This window comes from Epinephelus lanceolatus, chromosome 5 (genome assembly GCF_041903045.1).
Source record: "Epinephelus lanceolatus isolate andai-2023 chromosome 5, ASM4190304v1, whole genome shotgun sequence".
NCBI classification, from domain to species: domain Eukaryota; kingdom Metazoa; phylum Chordata; class Actinopteri; order Perciformes; family Serranidae; genus Epinephelus; species Epinephelus lanceolatus.
The window spans coordinates 8,345,608-8,365,221 of record NC_135738.1 but is presented as its reverse complement, the minus strand read 5'-3'; the positions used below and the strand labels follow the sequence as shown (position 1 = coordinate 8,365,221).

General features: G+C 41.1%; 1 protein-coding gene across 1 annotated transcript; it reads left to right on the top strand.

Annotated features, from left to right (window-relative positions):
• Nucleotides 1-806: 806 nt before the first annotated feature.
• prdm11 (PR domain containing 11) lies at nt 807-14,068 on the top strand. The gene is made up of 7 exons (XM_033635351.2): nt 807-1,011; nt 3,622-3,687; nt 5,664-5,923; nt 6,045-6,112; nt 6,256-6,443; nt 8,531-9,040; nt 10,744-14,068. The coding sequence occupies exons 2-7, from the start codon at nt 3,660-3,662 to the stop codon at nt 12,897-12,899; spliced, it is 3,210 nt and encodes a 1,069-aa protein (XP_033491242.1). The 5' UTR covers nt 807-1,011; nt 3,622-3,659; the 3' UTR covers nt 12,900-14,068.
• Nucleotides 14,069-19,614: the final 5,546 nt, after the last annotated feature.

The following is a 19,614-nucleotide window of genomic DNA, read 5'->3' as shown; positions in this document are numbered from 1 at the left end:
TTGAGTGATCAATAATGCTTATATTTAGCAACAAAACTGTGAAACCAATGGTATCAACCCAAAAATGGCTGCAACAACTTATGAGACACAATTGATCACAGGAATATCGCTCATATACTTCCATCATACTCTTCTAAGCCCCTATACACTCTAAACATTTTAATAGGTACCTAACAAAAAACATAATGCTAATTACATATTTCTGACTTATATATTTTTTAGCTGCATCTCATATTAATCTTCAGGTTCCCAGCTTTCAGATGATGTATAACACTTCTGGGTGACATGTACTGTTGAACTGCTGTCTCCACATAAAGATCCTCTGTCCCTCCCCCCCAAAAAATGTGGGTCTTAAAGGGTTAATTCATAAATGTAAAATACAGCTATATTTACCTCTAAAAAATAAATAGACAGTAGTAAGGTATCTGAAGTTATATAGAACTGTATTTAGGTGTATTTTAATTTAATTTAATTTACAGAGCTTCTTATTAAGAAATTAATGCGTCAATTTGTAAATTGATACGTTTTTTAAACTCTGGATAATTAAGTAGCCTTCATTGGTTAATAATGTAATAAGTAAATACTGATGATTAATTATTATTCCGTTATATTATCTTGTATTATTCCTTTATAATATGGTACTGTATTGTTATAAACAAGGCTGTGATGAAAGGCAGCGCGTGACTCGCAGCAGCTGCAGCAGGTAAAAGGTGCGCGTGCAGCCGTGCAGGTGAGACCGAGCCACCGTCCCGTCTCACTCCCACTGTTGTTAACTTTAATTTGTGCGCAGTCTTTCTTCCGTTCTTTATGTCATTTCCTGTGATGAAAAATGGTGGTCAAAGCTCGGGGAGGCGACCGAGTCGCTGCAAAAAATTAACGGGAAACTTTGCATCGTCGGGCGGGCAGCCGCGGAGCCAGTGGCCGGGGTTCGGTGCTCGGCGGCCGGGGGAGGGGAGAGCGGAGCTTCACCCGGGACGGAGGGTCCGTGTCCCCGCTGCGTCTCTGCACAAGGTGGGTCTGTGTCGGTAGCCACTGTGGCCAGCGAAAATGGCTTCCGAAAACAGCAGGCAGATTGCCAGTTGTTGTCTGCAGATCAGAGCCGAGCACAGAAACGTGGCGCAGATTAAAACCGAGCCGCTGCTGCTCGTTTGACAGATTAACAGAGATTATCAGAGATGATGTGGAGACACGGAGACAAAGTTAAAGACAAGTTTAGTTTATGAGTGTTTGTGAAGTGTTTGTGTTGAGACTGCAGAGAGCAGGAGGAGGAGGAGGAGGAAGAGGAGGAGGAGGACTGTTCTCATCACAGCCACAGTTTAATAACCCTCTGAATATATAAACACACTGATTTATTAATAATAAAATGTCCGCAGAGAAAAAAGAGCTGCAATGACTGATTATTATCCGTTTATAGTCTTTGTAGGGTCCAAGCCATAATAATAATAATACTAATACTACTACTACTAATAATAATATGTCTATAAACTCCTGATAATGAACTTACATCAGAGTCAGACTGATGCTGAACACGGTAAGCAAAACAAAATACATGCAATATATATATTACACATATTTATGGTCAAATGCACAGCAGTATGTCTAAATCTGGCACATTGTGACTTAAGTGATCAAGTTAATTAATGTGCACTGCTCCTTTCTGAATAAAATAAAATAAACAGAAAAAAATACATAACAAGAGCTGTCATTACCATTAAGGCTTCCTCCAACAATGTAATTTAAGTATGCATCAATGATAATCATGATGATAATAACACGAATAAAATATGAAGTGATATAAATCAGTAGTAGCATGTAGAGTAATGTGCTGTGGCAAAATGTACATACAAAGTGAGACTGAAAATAAATCTGTACAGAGCTGCAACTTCAAAAGAGAGGTAAGACAGGGTGTCTAGTCTTAAAATTAAGTTAATTAAATTAAGTTCTCTTAATATAAGGCCTTAAAAAGTCTTGAATTGTCTTAAACTTTGATTCAATGGGTCTTTTTTTAAACCTTTATTGTAGGATTTTCAATATAAAACAAATGCTCAGTACATCACTGTAACAGCGCAGTCACAATATATCTTCATAGGTAGAAAGAAAAGGCCAAGGACTTCAACAGAATAAATAAACAAAATACATATACACAGAGACAGAGGATATAATGCTACTCAATTAGACTATGTCACTACCCCTGAGATACTCGAGTACATGGCTCCAAATTCTGACAAATATTTGAATCTTATTCTTATTAGCAAACCCTAACCTTTCTAAATACATCCATCAGCTCTCTTATCCTCAGATCATATGTTGGTGCACAATCCGACTTCCACATGAGTAGAATAAGTTTCCACGCCACAACCATAGCAAATGAAACAGCCTGAGTTTCATACCTTGGTTATATCTGTAGACACCCTGTAAAGTGACATGTAGTATAAAGTGACCACCGTTCACACCGGCGGGAATTTCACGCCATTATTCCGCCTTGCCGTAAATTTTTGATTTCTAAAGTTTAACTTCTGGACACAAGATGTTTCCTCAATGTTTAATTCTGCACCCTGATTGGCTCCAAACTAGTTGTGATGTCACAAATTGTCCAACTGATATTAAATAACATTTATTTATTCTACTGCAGCATAAAGCCTAAGTCCTGTACATGACTGTGATGTTTAGAGCCGAAACTGTTAATCAATAAAAAAAAAATAAATAAATAAAAAAAATGTGTCTGGAACTGTTGTGAAAATTGATTCGATCATTTTTATGTTGTTTTTTTTTAACTAATAAAAATGCCAAACCTTTTCTGGATCGCACTTTTACACTATTTTCAGACATTTCGAAGACTAACAGATTCATTGAAAGTAATCAAGAAAGTAATCGGCTAACTCGATGATAAACACAACTACCACTTTATTTATTTATCCTCATTTAAGAAAACAGTATTAACAGCACAAACAACAACAAAGAAGAATACAATGGAGGTGGACGACAGACTCCCCGTGATTAAAATACCTTAAAGACCGTTCACGGTGACAGAACAGACGTGTCATGTAACAGTGGACATAATCAGCAGCTATTTATAGGTTATAGTTTTTTTAAAGTGCACATACACAACAGCATAAAGGCCATAAGTTTATACAGCAAACCTCTCCTCAGTTTAAGAAAGACAACACTAAACTGTCAATAAAAAATAATTCAGCACTAGAAAATGTCAAAAAACACAAAATTATGAACAGAAATGAGAAAGATGTCTTTGGACTGTGGGAGGAAGCTGGAGTACCTGGAAGAAACCCACGCTGACACGGGGAGAACATGCAAACTCTGCACAGAAAGGCTCAAACTAGGAACCCTCTTGCTGTGAGGCGACATTGCTACCCACTGTACCACCTGTACTATAAAAATATTAGAACATTAAACACAGTAATGACTTTAGAAAAACATCAGTATACGTCAAAGGCTACACATCAACATCCTTATTGTGTCATCAGTGTCACACTCAGCAGCCATCTTTATGTTACTGCCTATATAATGTTATAAGGTGTGTGTCCACTGTGATAGAGGAGTTTATATCTTGTGTCTGACATGTTGCAGTAACAAATAATGTTCTGTTCTGTTTTTGTTCTGCAGAGTTGTGACGTGCTGTTTTCCACCAACATGGTTCCACCATGAGCGAGCGGTCGTTGGACCTCTGGTGTGAGTTTGACTTTCTCTTTCAATAACCGATCAATAAACCAGACTGAGAATCTGCAGCCATGTTAGCAGCTCTGTGACGATGTTCTCAGGAACAGCAGACCAAAGTTAGCTCCTTACAGTTACTCAGCTGTGACTGGAAAATCAATATTAAAGGGAGGGGTGATTAAAGGGATAGTTCGGGTTTTTTGAAGTGGGGTTGTATGAGGTACTTATCTATAGTCAGTGTAATACCGACAGTAGATGTCAGTCGGCACGCCTTTGGTTTGGAGAAGCAGACAGGAGTCAGACACAGAAGCTAAGCAATGTGCTGCTGTGGACGGGGGCAGCAACATATTTTAAACACCTAAAAAAAATCAGTATCATTAGATTTATCGATCAGATTTAGTGGCATTTAGCGGTGATGCAAGCTGAAACTTCTCCTGGTTAGAATTTCTTCAGTGTTCATTGTTCAGGAGGTTTTTACCGGGAGCCAAATTATCCACAGAGGTCTCTTCCTCTCCAAAACAAACAGACCAGGTGATTTAAATGAGTAAAAACACGGAATAGACCAAGTCAAGTCAAGTTTATTTCTATGGCACATTAAAAACAACCTCAGTTGACCAAAGTGCTGTACAGGCTATGCATGTAAATACATATAAACAAATATAAATAAAATAAATATAAACATCCCTCTCTGAAACACATGGTAAAAATAAACAATAAAACGTAATAAAATGACCAATAAAACATCATAAAAACAAATCTAGATAAAATAAATAGCACTAAAACCAAGATCTCATGCTTAACTAGTGCTGAAAGCTAGTGAGAAGAATTGGGTTTTCAGCCGGGATTTAAAATGTTCAAGAGTCTGAGCAGCTCTTACATGCAGTGGCAAGCTGTTCCACAGACTGGGGGCTGCCACCGAGAAGGCTCTATCACCTCTACAGTTTCAGTGTTTTTCCAATGCTGCATATCGCGAAGGGCCTTCTATCTGCGTTGGCTGATGGGGAAAACACTAATGTCCCTACATAAAGCCAGTGTTTGGTTTGTCTATTCTGGGCTACTGTAGAAACATGGTGGTGCAACATGGTGATCTCTCTCTCTCTGTAGACAAGGACCTGCTCCTTATGTAGATATAAACACCTCATTCAAAGTAACAAAAATGTTTCTTATTTTCAGGTAATTATAAACTAAAGAAAACATACTTATTATATTATATTCCATTTCTGCCAATATATCCCCCTAAATCCCACACACTGGACCTTAAAGTGTACGCTATATTTAGAATATTTTCACTGCTTTACCTTACCTCCAGCTGCTGGTCTACTGCTGCCTTTATCACTTAGTTTGTTTGTGTTATTGTGTGACTGTAGCATTTTAATGGGTTTGTTTGGAATCACCAAAGTAACACTAACACAAACTAACTGTCTGGTGGAGGCAGCAGTAGACCAGCAGCTCTTGTGTTCAGAGAGCTAAAATTACTGTTTTTGTCAATGGAGTCTGGCTTTGGCAAGAGCATAGATGGGGAACTGAAGCTGGTAACAGTTTCCCTGTCAGAACGGGCTGTCTGATGGAAAGGTAAAGTGGTGAAAATATACTTAATATACCGTACACTTCAACTGATATTGATTTTTTTAGGTGTCTAAAATACATTTTTCTGCAGCCCCCCTCCACAGCAGTACAATGTTTAGCTTTCGTGTTGGACTCCTGCCAGCTTCTTTAAACAGGAGGCGTGCCGACTGACATCTACTGTAGGTAATATACTGACTATGGATGAGTGCCTCATATGACCCCACTTCAAAAAGTCTGAGCTATTGCTTTAAGATCTGGTCTCTGCTGAGTGTTTTTATTCCTTTATGATGTATCCAAAAAACCTTCTACATTCTTTTAGGTTTAGGGTTTAAAATGTGTAAAAAACTGACCTCAGTATATTTTTTAAAGAGCTGTTAGAGGTAAAGACCTGACATGATGTTAATACTTTGATATTTGTCCTCCAGTCTGTGAGGAGTGCCAGGACTATTTCCAGAAGGAGTGTCCGTCCCACGGGCCCCCGCTGTTTGTCCCTGACACACCTGCGGCCCCGGGGTCAGCCAACAGGGCGGCGCTCACCGTCCCGTCAGGCCTGGAGGTCTTCACCGAGGGGAACGAGGTGGATGTCCGCTGCCTGGATCCAAACATCCCTAAGGGGGCGGTGTTCGGCCCGTACGAGGGAGAGCTGGTGTCCAAGGACAAGTCCTCCGGCTTCTTTTCCTGGATAGTAAGTTTAACTGGTCCAAGACCGGTTTAGAACCAGTCTAAACATGCTCCAGTCACAGTTTATAACCAGGTTCAAACCAGTGCAGCTGTAAACTAGTTTTCTGTTTATTGTGACATTCCAGATTGTTGATTTTAACAACACGTATCAATCCATCGATGGCAGCGATGAGACCAAAGCCAACTGGATGAGGTAACACTTTTTATTTTAATATACAATAATTTGACATTATGTAAAACTCTGCATGTGTCTGCACTAAATACTGATATAATAAACTGTGTCAGAGCTGAGATGAGCAGTAGATGGACAGACTGTTGGTTTTTTGTGACCTGCAGGTTCGTGCGGACCTCGTCAGAGGAGATCGAGAGGAACTTGACAGCGTTTCAACGTGGTAAAAACATTTACTTCAGAGTGTGTCGGACGCTGGCAGCAGGAGAGAAGCTGAGGGTCTGGTACAGCGACGACTACATCAAACGACTTCACTGTGTCTCTCAGGAGAGCATCGACCGCAACCTGGACACAGGTGAGACAGACACAGAGAAGCTGAGCTGGACAGGCAGTTTCTAATTTTTCAGCTCTGGGAATCAGCTGTTGTTCCACTGACGGGCAGCAAGCTGTTTCTGATCAACACCTATTTTCCATAAGATCTAAATAAAGCTGTAAATGCAGCATTTGTTGAGAGTGTGAGAGGTGCTTGGTCAGTACAGTGTTGTAGTTTAAGTGTTCAAAAATTTCATTTAATTCATCCTCTGTATGTTTAACAGTAAGCTCTGCTCACTTTGTCATTTTTTTTTTTGTCCAGATTTGTCTCTTTGTGACTGATGCACCTGAGCTGCTGGTTCGATTTGGACTCTGCCTATTTTTTAATTAAATTTTTCCTCAGAATGTCATTATTTGACAAATTTGAATAAAATGAATCACACCTGTATGTGAAGACTATTTAATACATCACAGTTTGAGCTCTGAGCTCTCCAGCAGGTGGTGCTGTTGTCACACTGAGAGCTCTGTTTTGTTAGCTCTGACATTCTCAGGGAAAAATCAACCTTAATCCCGACACTGTGGTGAGTTTTGTTTAATTGAAATAGAGCAACAGCAGGAAGTGCAGTAATGTGTCATTTGAGGACTGACTCCGGATCTGCTCCATAGACTGTTAATAATGGAGCTGTCTGAATTATTAGATGTAGACTGTGGCTATAAGCCTGCCACTGGACAGCTGATTTCAGTATGCCTTTCAGTATGCCAATACCCTATACTGGGATTTGCGTGTCAAGGTTTCCAAATCCCCTTACGCTATGGGAAACAACAACAGCAACCCCCAAGCTGCAACTTGCATGCTGAAAATTGTTTAATTTATTTATTAGGAAAAGTTGAATCACATAGTGACACACGACTGTTTGTTCTGTTCTACGACTTTTTTGTAGCTTTTTCATTTGTGGGGCCATTTTTATGACAGTGCTTGCCTCACCATGTGTAAATGTTCCACCGTAACAAGTTCAGCCCTGACACTGTTTTGCAAGAGCACTGTTGCTGCATCCTGGGCTTAGTGCCACCCAAGACGACTGTGATTGAGTTGAAGAAACAATAACACGCCCCTATAGCAGAAAGATAATCTGTGATTCAAGACCTTCCTATGGCATTGTCACAGCACTGTGGAGATAGGTGTGACTACATGAGACTAATAATGGAGAAAAATACAAAAACTAATTTTCTGACCACAGCTGAAAGCCCAACACTTAAGTCAAACTTATGTTGATTTCAATTTTGAGGCCCTTCAAGCGTCAGGAGACTTATTATCCTTATAGACATTCACTTCAATGTCCAGTTTACGTATGAGTCAACATTTAAATTAAATGACAAATCAGTACCAAATCAGAGAGTTAGTTTGAAAATGTACAATGATGGATCAAGCCATAAAACATTTATCAGAACATGTATTCAAACAACCATCTGTGTTTGGAGAGTTGCTGCCTCAAGCAAAGAGTTCAAGTATCTCGGGGTTTTTCTCGAGTGAGGGTAGAATGGAGCGTGAGATGGATCAACGGTTTGGTGCGGCTTCTGAATGATGCGGGCGCTGTGCCAGACCGTCATGGTGAAGAGGGAGCTGAGCCGGAATGCAAAGCTTTCGATTTACTGGTCCATCTACGTCCCAACCCTCACCTATGGTCATGAGCTCTGGAGTGACTGAAAGAATGAGACTGCAAATACAAGCGGCTGAAATGAGTTTCCTCTGTGGGGTGGCTGGGCTCAGCCTTAGAGATAGGGTGAGGAGCTCAGGCATCTGGAGGGAGCTCGGAGTAGAGCCGCTGCTCCCTCGCATTGAAAGGGGTTAGTTGAGGTGGTTTGGGTATCTGATTAGGAACCTCCTGGGCTCCTTAATGTGCCCGAGGCGAGCATTGGTCCAAAACAGCTAAATGTACTGTTTTTAATGATCCTCAGACGTCTTGCTGACCTCATAATCAAGCTGTTGTGGTTGTTTATTCTCGCAAAACAAAAGTTTATGACGTGTGAGATGCAGCCCATCAGTTTGAAAGTCTTGACTGATTTCCTCAGTCAAGACTCAGTTCTCCGGAGTTGCAGATTTTTATAACTAATAAACCTGTTTTGTTGCAGATACCGAGAAGCCAACAGTCCTGCCCAACATTCAGAAGGACCTTAAATCTTCCTGCCTGCAGTCAGCTCTGCAGGGCAAACCCAGCCCCAGTAAACAACCCAGTGAAGAGTCCGACGGTCAGCCTCCCACCAAGAGGAAGAAGATCGACCTCATCTTCAAAGACGTCCTGGAGGCTTCTCTTGAGGACTCCAGTAAGTCTTCCCTCCAAAGTGAGTGCAAAGCGCCAGTCCTCGGGTCCGGGTTCAACTCGTCTGAAGGCAGCTTTAACGTCCCAAACCTGAAGGTGGAGGAGAAAGAGGAGGAGAACCACAACAGTGAGGAACCCTCCACCTCCTTCTGCCCCAACTGTGTCAAACTGAAGAGGAGGATCCAGGAGCTGGAGGAGGAGCTGTCCCGAGTCAGAGGAGAACGAGGCAACGTGGTTGGTTCATCAATGTCAGAACAGATCCAGGCGCAACACAATCAGGCCCCGCCCCATCCTGAGCAGGGCCCCGTCGAGGATTTTCAAGGTACATTCTGAAAACTTTAGGGGGGATTTTTGTAATTTTATTTTGCTGATTTAATGGCCTGCCTCCTTGAGAATTCAACTTGGTAAATAATTAACCTGTAAAGCACAATTCAAAGTTTGTGTGATTAGAAACTGGCAGTTGGAGTTGGTCCATATTATGGGACATTCTTGTTGCACCGATTTCCAACAAGTCTTTCACAAAACAGGGCAGTGACTTAATGTCCATTAAGACTTCTGGTTACTGTCCAGTTGATTGGCACAGACCCCTAGGAAGTGACACAACACTCTTGCTGCAGTATGTCAGCACATCATCCATGTCATCAAATGTCTTTACGAACTTTCATGGCAATCCATTCTAATTCTTGCTGAGATTTAATCTGGATCATCAGACATTACCATCCACAGAGCCATCCTGCTGGCATGGCTCAAAATGGCTTACACAGTCCTTTACATTGTGCAATGTAACTAAGTAAGACAGAGCACTTTTTAGCAGCCAGCCAATGGTGGCTGCTGCTGGATACCTGGAGCTGTGTGACTGAATGAACCATAGTTATCATGAATTTAATTGAAAACAACCTGGAGGCAAAATATTACTAGTATTTGTTGTTGTTTTCATGAATTTAGACTGTACTACTAGTTACCTGTTAAGTAGTGTACAGTTTATGGACAGTGTTAAGCTAACGTTTGTAACTTTCCCTGTTGTCTTCAGCAAGCTGCGAGACATATCTGAACATACTGTTGCATCAGCAACTTTCTAACATCAAGGGTTTAACGTTAAGCAGCTGTTAGCTAACATTCTTTCTGTTTCTTTCAGACCATGCTAATTTCTTGGGTTGGGCATTTTAAGTAATACCCATATTCTAGTACTCCCATTACAATAGTATAAAGTACTCGACTAGTAAAAAAAAAAAAACCCGTAAGAATAGGCATGTGAATTGGACAACAATCAAAATTAAGTGCAATTCTATGTTTATTTATTGAACAACCAGGCTTCAATTAGCCTGTTAAACCATAAAGTCAAAGTTAAAATGAGAAATATCAGCAAACCTTCAGTTGCTGCAGTTACAGAGGTTAGATGCAGCACTGAATGTCTGTCTTTGGAGTCCACAGCTGCTCTCCTTCCAGTCAGTTCATCATCTGCCCAGTTAACACTTCAGCAGAGGCTCACATCCAATACAGAGCCCTTTAATGGTGCCACAAACTCACACCGACAACAAAACAACTTGACTCTGTCATTAGATTTATTATTAACTGTTAGGTAATGTTAGAGAGACACATTACGTGCAGCTCTACAGTGAAATAAGATTTCACCCATTTTAAATTAAAGAAAAATAGAAAAGTTATGCTCAAATGTGTTATGTTAGGCGATGATTACACTAAATATTGAACAAATACATGCCCATCCCTAGTAACTACGGTCGGTAAAGTCATACACTGAGTATCCACTGACAGCCACCACTAGTTTGTTTTCATCGCCACAGAAGGCCGGCCTCTCCATTCATTTGATTGGACAATGGGGAAAATAAACACCAATGAAGGCAGATGCTTTTCCGCTCTGAGTTGAAGTTTTTTCAATTCATTTCAAAAGCAAGGAGCAAAAAGTTTCACTCTGATTGAGTACAATTACAAAAATCTGCTAAATCATGCTCTGTCTGAATGGGGCCTAAAGCTGGCAGCAGATGTTGAATATATTTTTCTTTGCAGTTATGGAGCCCTTGACGCCCACTCAGGTGGTACTGGATGAAGATGACCAGGACGTGGACTCGGCTGATGAGTCAATTGCTGCAGATCTGGTGATTTCTCCGGAAGACTCACTGAAGCTTTCCTCTGGAGGAGGCCGGCGGATTCGTCGCTTCAAGCAAGAGTGGCTGAAAAAATTCTGGTTCCTTCGCTACTCACCGACCCTCAATGAGATGTGGTGCCATGTCTGCCGCCAATACACCGTCCAGTCATCCCGAACCTCTGCCTTTATTATCGGCTCCAAGCAGTTTAAGATCCACACCATCAAGCTCCACAGTCAGAGCAACCTCCATAAAAAGTGTCTGCAGCTATACAAGTTGCGCATGCATCCAGAGAAGACTGAGGAGATGTGCAAGAACATGATGCTGCTGTTCAATGCAGCGTACCACCTGGCCATGGAGGGACGGCCCTTCTCCGACCTCCGTCCACTGGCAGAGCTTCTGAAGAGGTGTGAGCTCAAAGTGGTGGACCAGTACATGAATGACGGAGACTGTCAGATCCTCCTCCACCACATCGCCCGGGCTTTAAAAGAAGACCTGGCTGAGAAGATGCGTCTGTCACCTTTCCTAAGTGTCATAATGGATGCCCAAAATGATGACCTTTTCTCAGACATGGTGGCAGTCTACGTTCAGTTCATTACCAACGAGGGCTCCCCAAACACAGAGTTCCTGTCCTTGCAGAGACTGAGCATGCCCAGTGTGGACGGATATCTGCAGGCTATGGATCGAGCCTTTGGCGTCCTCGGCCTCAGGTTTCAGGACTTGCTGGTGGTGGGTCTGGGGGTAGATGGCACCAACATCTCTACAGGAATGAGAGGCAACCTGTACATAGCTGTACAAAAGACTTTTCCATGGATTCTCTGCCTTCCAATCATGATCCATCGGCCCCATCTGGAGGTGCTGGATGCCATCAGTGGGAAGGAGCTCCCCTGCTTAGAGGATCTGGAGAACAACCTCAAGCAGCTCCTCAGTTTCTATCGCTACTCCCCTCGCATGATGGCCGAGCTGCGATCCACTGCTCCAACACTGTCTGAGGAGACAGAGTTTCTTGGGGACATCAGAGCCATTCGATGGATCATAGGAGAACCAAATGTCCTTAACGCGCTCATCAAAGATTACCTGGAGGTAGTCGCCCATCTGAAGGAGATCAGCAGCCAGACACACAGAGCTGATGCTGCAGCCATTGCCCTTACCCTCCTCCAGTTCCTCATGGACTATCAGTCCGTAAAGCTCATCTACTTCCTCCTGGATATCATAGCTGTTCTCTCACGATTAGCCTTCAACTTCCAGGGAGACTACCTGCTGGTGTCACAGGTGGAAGCCAAGATAGAAGAAGCCATTCTGGAGATTGGACAGTTGGTGGACTGCCCCGGAGAGTATCTGCAGGAGTTTGAGGAAAACTTCCGTGAAAGTTTTAATGGCGTTGCTCTGAAGAACCTGCGTGTAGCTGAGTCCAAGTTTCAATCCATACGGGAAAAGATCTGCAACAGGAGCCAGGGCATCCTGTCTCAGAGGTTGGATCTGCAGAGTCGCTCGTTCGCCAAAGCCTGCAAGGTCCTGGACCTGTCCACCTGGCCTCAGAACCAGGAGGAGCTACAAGCATACGGGGAGGAAGAAATCCAGGTGATATTAAACCATCTGGAGTCCGTTCCCTCTGCAGGTCAGGAGGGCTCCAGGACCGAGGCCAGGGGCAGCCTGGTGGTGGAATGGAAGGATCTGAAGGCAGACTACTACAGCATGAACGGTTTTAAGGAGGTCATCAGTCACATCTGCAGGTACAAGCAGCGCTTCCCTCTGCTGAATCGGATTGTGCAGGTTGTCAGAGTCCTCCCGAGTTCCACAGCCTGCTGCGATAAAGGCAGAGGTTCTCTTCAGAAGATGTGTAGGAACAATCGTTCCCGGCTGACTCTGGAGCAGATGAACGACCTGCTGACTGTGGCCGTGAACGGACCGCCAATCGCTAACTTCGATGGGAAGCGAGCGCTGGACAGCTGGTTTGAGGAGAAGTCTGGGAGCAGTTACTCTCTGTCAGCTGAGGTGTTGAACAGGATGTCAGCTGGCGACCAGAAGTCTGTCTTACACAACGTCGACGTCAACACGGAGTTCTACTCTGACATCTAACAGGCGGACCCAGTGGTGTAGGGCTGCAACAAAATAACACTACATCACTGAACTAACGATAACGACACCAGCGATTCCAAACCAGGGCTCCTTCTGCAGTTACCAGAGGCTACATGGAAAGATTGTGATGCTCAGCTTATCTGAATAAATCTAAATTATGATTTGAGAACACATATACATTTATATTTAGAAAAAATCAACACACAAATTTGGATGACAGGATTACAAATGTGCATGATTCTGATCTGTAGTATTTTCACAATATCTTACCAACTATGGTAGTCGGACTGCAAAAGACAAGCCACAGCTTTCCACCAATTAGAGTCGATCTATAGGTCGAGTAAAAATGCAAAAAACCTAGTTAGAAAAAGACTGTAGGGGAACGTGTGACATAAAAACGATTTGGAACCACTGAGCTGCATCACTGGGAAAACCTCAGCTGGATGGATAGATTACAAAACCAGCAGACCGGCCAAGGGGCCCAAATGTTCAGGGGGCCTTATGGGCTTCAGCTGCAAAATGAAACACAAAATGACCACAAAGATGCACAGAGACATAAATGCTAAACAACCACAGTGAGATGCAAAATGACTGAAGAGACACAACATAACTACAAAGAGACGGAAATTACCACAAAGAGATATTAAACAACCACAAAGAGATGCAAGATAAACACAGAGACATACACTGCACACACTGACTACGAACAGTGGCAAAACAACCACAAGACGTGAAAGAACCACAAAGAGATGCAAAATGACTGAAGAGACACAAAACAGCTACAAAGAGACACTAAATAACTACACATAGACTTAGAAATGACGTCAAAGAGAAGCAAGCAACCACAAAATGATGCAAAACGACAAGAGACACAAAATGTTTACAAAATGATGCAAGACAATGACGAAGAGATGCAAAACGATTGAAGAGATACAAAACAGCTACAAAGAGACACACATGGACCACAGAACAACCACAAACAGATGCCAAAAAAACACAAAGCGACACAAAACATCCACGGGCAAGCAAAATGACCATAGAGACATGCATCAACTTTAAAGAAACGCAAAACAACTATAATGGCATGCAAAAGAACCACAATTACGTGCAAAATGGCCGAGTTAAGAGTTAAGTTAAGAGACACATACTGACCACAAAAGAACTACAAAGAGATGCAAATCAATCACAGGGATGCAAAACAACCTCGAAGAGACATAAAAAGAAAACACAGAGATACAAAACAGCTACAAATGCTTGCAAAACTACTACAACAAGATGCAAAACAACCTTAAAGTGATGCAAGATGACTACAAATACACGTAAAACCACCACAACAAGATGCGAAACAACCACAAAGATGCAAAAGGACCTCAAAGAGAGACAAGTCAAAACGATCTTAAAGAAACACAAAACAACTACAGAGGCAAAAAAAAAACACATGGAGACAAAAAACTACAAATACATGCAAAACTACCACAAAGAGATGACAAACAATTACAACAAGATGCAAAACAACCTTAAAGGGGTGGAAGGATGACTACAAACAGAGGCAAAACAACCATAAAGAGACTCAAAACAACCTCAATGAAACACAAAACGACTACAGAGGCAAAAAAACAACTATAAATTCATGCAACACTACCACATAGAGATGAAAAACAATCACAAGATGCAAAACACTTGTAAAGAGGCGCAGGATGACTACAAACAGAGGCAAAACAACCACAAGGAGACACAAAACAACTACAAATACATGCAAAACCACCACAAAAACACACCAAACAACCACAGAGACATAAAAGGACCCTTAAAGAGACACAAGACGACTACAAACAAAGGCAAATCAACCACAAAAAAGACGCAAAAAACTACGAATACATGCAGAACAACCACAAGACGTACAAAGAGACACAGCAACCGCAAACGACCACAAGCTACAAACTTGTGTGTAGCTGTGTCGTGGTTGCAGTTGATTGCTGATGCGTGTTAGTTCCCAGAGGCCCACTGTCTCATATCCGTCCATGTTCAGCTGGATGTTGTGCTGAAATCTTTCTCCTCTAACTGACTGACTCCTTTGACTGATGAACATTGTTAAACTGAGGGCTACTGAGTGGCCCTTGTTCTATATATAATAATTAAGCACTTGTTGCCAGAATAAAAGTCAGTTCTACTTTGGGAACAATCTATTAGTGTCAAACTAAATGTCTATTGAGCTGCTCTCTGCTTCAGCTTCTGTGCCAATGGGATATTCAGTCATGTAGTGCCTGACAGAAACGAAACAGCTAGAGTGTAACGATGTATAAAGGCTTTATATTTCTATTAGAAATGCAGACATTGCTGCTTCACACTGTATATATTGTATAAACTGTACATATTGTAAATGCTTTTGAGCCTGTTTTTAAGGAGAGTATTTTTCTCTTGAATCTGATGATTGTGCCATAATGATCGAATGCAAGAACCGAAAGAAAAAGGTGCTATCCTGCTATGCCATACTGCATTCTGCCATATTTGTTTAGATGTTTACTGCTGCAAGTTATATATTTGAAACATATTCTTTTTCACCGATGCATCGGCTTCATGTTTGGGTGTTTCCAGCCAAAGCTCAGGCTTAAAGTAATTCAAGTAAGTTTTAAAAAATGCATGACGATATTTAACTGTTGCTTTTAGCGCACACTTCTGTAGTATTTTATCATGTTATAGGTGCCTGTATTTAGTAAGTGTGCGGATACAGTGAGCTGAGACAGGATGAACTCAGCAGGCAGACGCTCACTTTTGCTTTGTTGTTTTTTGTTTGTTTGTTTTTACAAATGTTATGTAAGGTTAGCTTTGTGTTTTTAAGGTCAAGGAATAGTTTGACATTTTGGGAAATACAATTAATTATTTGGACCATAATTACAAGCAGCCAAATGAGTTTTCATGTCAGCCTTCGACTGAATTTTTCACATCATGGTTTCATGGTCATAAACTTCCTGGAAAAAATATGAAATTAGAAAAACACCTCTAAAGATCTCCAATTAATACAATATATCTCATTAAAGCTCTACACAAATACAAATGTAAAATTAACAGTCTGGGGTTTTACAGGAGTTTCATGCTGTAGTTGTTAGTTTTTAGTCTTTATGCTAAGCTAAGCTAAGCTAAGCTAATCGTCTCTGAGCTCTGGTGCTGTACTTCTTATCTATCTTTCAGCCTAAGAGAAAATTAATCTCCCACAACCCTGCGTCCTTATAGAAAGACATCACATTTTGGGATTGCTGCACTTTATACTTGATTTTGCTTAACTCAGACCTGCTGTCCTCGTTCATGGACACTTTTTTGTGCCATCTAGTTTTAGCAAGACCACAATACACTAATCCATTTACAAGCCGATCGCAACACAGAAGTCGGCAAGATACAAAACGTGATCAAATTTTATGGTTGAAACTTGTTTTTTGTTATTATTATTATTAAGACAAATAACATACACAACACATAGCAACACACAGCATGGCACACATATACATATCTGGGGGTCACGTAGTCATGGCTAAGCCTCCCTCTGGCCGCCAATTTAGACTTGACATTAGCAATGAAATGATTCCCCCAAACAAATAAAAATTAATACAAAAGCTGAGGTCTCAGGAGGTTGAGTGTATTTCCCTAAAATGTCAAACTACTTCTTAATGTTTGCTGTATGATTAGCTCCAAGCTATTTCATTTTACTGACAGATAAAACCTTTGTTTTTATTTTTACGTATAGTGCACGTCTGTATCGTATGCATGCAGTTATTACTGTATAAAGCGGACCTGTGTTTGAGAGCATAATGTTTGTGCGCAGGATGCTGCCCGAGCTGTCGTCAGACTGACGATTTACGAGAAGTGTGTTTTTCTAGGTGATTCATGTGCGGCGCAGGAATAGACTGTTGGTTGGTTTGATCACATTTCATTTCAATCCAAAAACATCTTTGACTTAAGAATGACAATATTTCGTGCTATGCCTTATTCTGTACGTGTTTTAACGGCTGTTCATCTTTATACCGACATTTGGCTGATTGTAATCTGACTCCAGAGCAGAGCGGAGCGGAGTCGACTTTAAGTTGTTGTTGATGTTTGCTGAACTGTGAGATTTTTCACTGCTGGAGTTGGAGATGAATTTTGGTTACACACGATCCAAAAAAGAAAATGAGTGGTTACTTGATTTCTCTGTTCACTGTTTCTTCTGTTTCAAATGCTTTAAAAAATACACTTTAAAAGACATTTGATCTGAAGTTTGTCAGTTGAATTAATCCTGTCGTCAGGTGACGGCTTAATATTGTCAGCTTTTTGGGATGTAAGTAAACAGGAGCTGGACGGCAATGAGACGTTTACACAATCCGAACGGCTTTGTCTCAACTAAAGAGTTTATACTTATTTATATTATATTCAACTTAAAGGTCCAGTGTGGAGGATTTAGGGGGATATATTGGCAGAACTGGAGTAAAATATAATTAGTATGTTTTCTTAAGTTTATAATCACCTGAAAGAATTGTTGTGTTTTTGTTACCTTAGATTGAGCTGTTTATATGAACATAGGGAGCGGGTCCTTGTCTACAGAGATCGTTATGTTGCACCACCATGTTTCTACAGTAGACCGTAATGGACAAGCCAAACACTGGCACAAGAGCTTCAAAAAACACTTTCTTAAATATATTTTTATTGTTGTTGTTTTTTTTAACATATAAGCTAAGGTAAAAGAAAACACTCAAATAAAAAACACATACCCATGTACACTGATGTACAGATACACACATAAACAACGGGGCTCAGAGGTAGAGCAGGTCGTCCACCAATTGGAAGATCAGAGGTTCAACCCCCAGCTCCTCCAGTCTGCATGTCGAAGTATCCTTGAGCAAGATACTGAACCCCAAATTGCTCCCGATGTTGCTTCCATCGGTGTGTATGTGTTAAAAGCACCTCGTATGGTAGCCTCGGCCACCAGTGTATGAATGTCTGCGTGAATGGGTGAATGTGACTCGTAGTGTAAAAAGCGCTTTGAGTGGTCGGATAAATGCAGGTCCATTTACCATTTACCATACATAACCTTTAAAGAAACAGGCAGTTACACAAGATAAAGTCCCAGTCAGGACCTATCCTATTATGATCGGCTGCAACAAGATGTTAAAATAAAGTAATTGTGACTTACTTCACATGGAGTTACCAATAAAGTGGGGGTTTAGATTCTGGCTTTTATATATTCCATAAATGGATTCCAGATTCTCAGAAATTTATCAGAGGAGCCATTTAATGGGAATCTTGGTTTCGAGTCCAGGTCGGTGTATGAGGGTTCTTCCAGTGGAGAAGGATTAACCTCCGTCCTTCGTTATTTTGAGTTTAGATCCTTAAAGATTCTTATTTTCCTCTCCTGCTGTGCCAAAAATAGCTGTCAGAGGATCTGGGCTAATTCTCATTTTAAAAATATCCGACAGCGTTTTGAAGATCGAACTCCAATAAATGGACAAATTAGGACACAGCCAGATGAGTTTGCTAAGGATGCAGGAGAAAGTCTGCACCTGTCACAAGTGGAATCACCATGAAGGAACATTTTACAATTTTACAAGAGTTTGACTATGTTAAACTGCTTGTTTTAACTGGTTTAAATCACCTGGTCCGTTTGTTTTGAAAAGGATGAGACCTCTGCAAATAATTAAGATCACAGTAAAAACCTCCTGAACACTCATGAACACTGAAAGGACTCTAACCAGGTGAAGTTTCAGCTGGTTGCAATCTGCCATCCTCACTGCTAGTTACCACTCAATCCCCCTAAATCTTACACGTCATTCCTTCAAGATAAGATGAGCTGTCGTTGATTCCAGAGGGGAAATTCAGAGTTGCAGCAGCACAAAGACAGAAATAAATACGTATAATAATATGAGGTACACATTCAGGATCAGATGGGGAAATGAGAAAGGTAAGAATAGAAATGATACAAGAGCAATTAAAGACCAAGGTACAAGGTAAGGTATCTTAAAACGTTATTTTTAAAGCATGAAACCCTGAAACAACAGAACTACAAGACTCTCACATGAAGCTGATATTTATTTGTAAATGTATATGTTAGATATATAGATGGTGCCACAAGAAAAATGTTAATATTAATGCACTCTATCATTCTTGTTATTATTCTTTGTCTTAAACAAAAATTTAAACACAACACTTTTAATTTCCACCACCACAGCCTTTCATTGTGACCAGCTGCCCAGGGCTCAGCTGTGTTTAATCAGCATCTTGATATGTCACACCTGTCAGGTGGATGGATTATCTTGGAAAAGGAGAAGAGCTATTTTAACGAATTTGCGACCAAAATTTGAGAGAAATAACTCCTTTGAAAGTATAAAAAAATCTTAATTCTTTAACTTAAACCTGTGAAAAATGGGAGCCAAAAAAAGTGCTGTGTTTAAATTTTTGTCAGGTGTATTTAAGGGATAATTATGTGCTCACTTTTGGAACTACAGCTCCCATAATGCTCTGGGGAACACCCTTTTGACAGTTGGTGAACTTAGAGAGTAGAGTTTAAGTCATACTGAATCTAAAAATATGTGTATCGTGGATTTGGGTTGTTGTGAACAGGAAGTGTAACAAATTCTGTGAGTGAACAGCTGTGGCCCATATTTTCAGCCCCCTTATTGTCAGCCTGTTTACATATAGTCTTCAGTAAAAGTTTGCCGGATAGTTTATTAGCAGTCACACAGAATATGAA

Excerpts from the sequence above, each read along its gene's own strand:
- prdm11 (XM_033635351.2), top strand. The coding sequence starts at position 3,660 with ATGAGCGAGCGGTCGTTGGACCTCTGGT. Across the intron at positions 6,113-6,255 it reads ACCAAAGCCAACTGGATGAG|GTTCGTGCGGACCTCGTCAG; the intron begins GTAACACTTTTT and ends TGTGACCTGCAG. Across the intron at positions 6,444-8,530 it reads CGACCGCAACCTGGACACAG|ATACCGAGAAGCCAACAGTC; the intron begins GTGAGACAGACA and ends GTTTTGTTGCAG.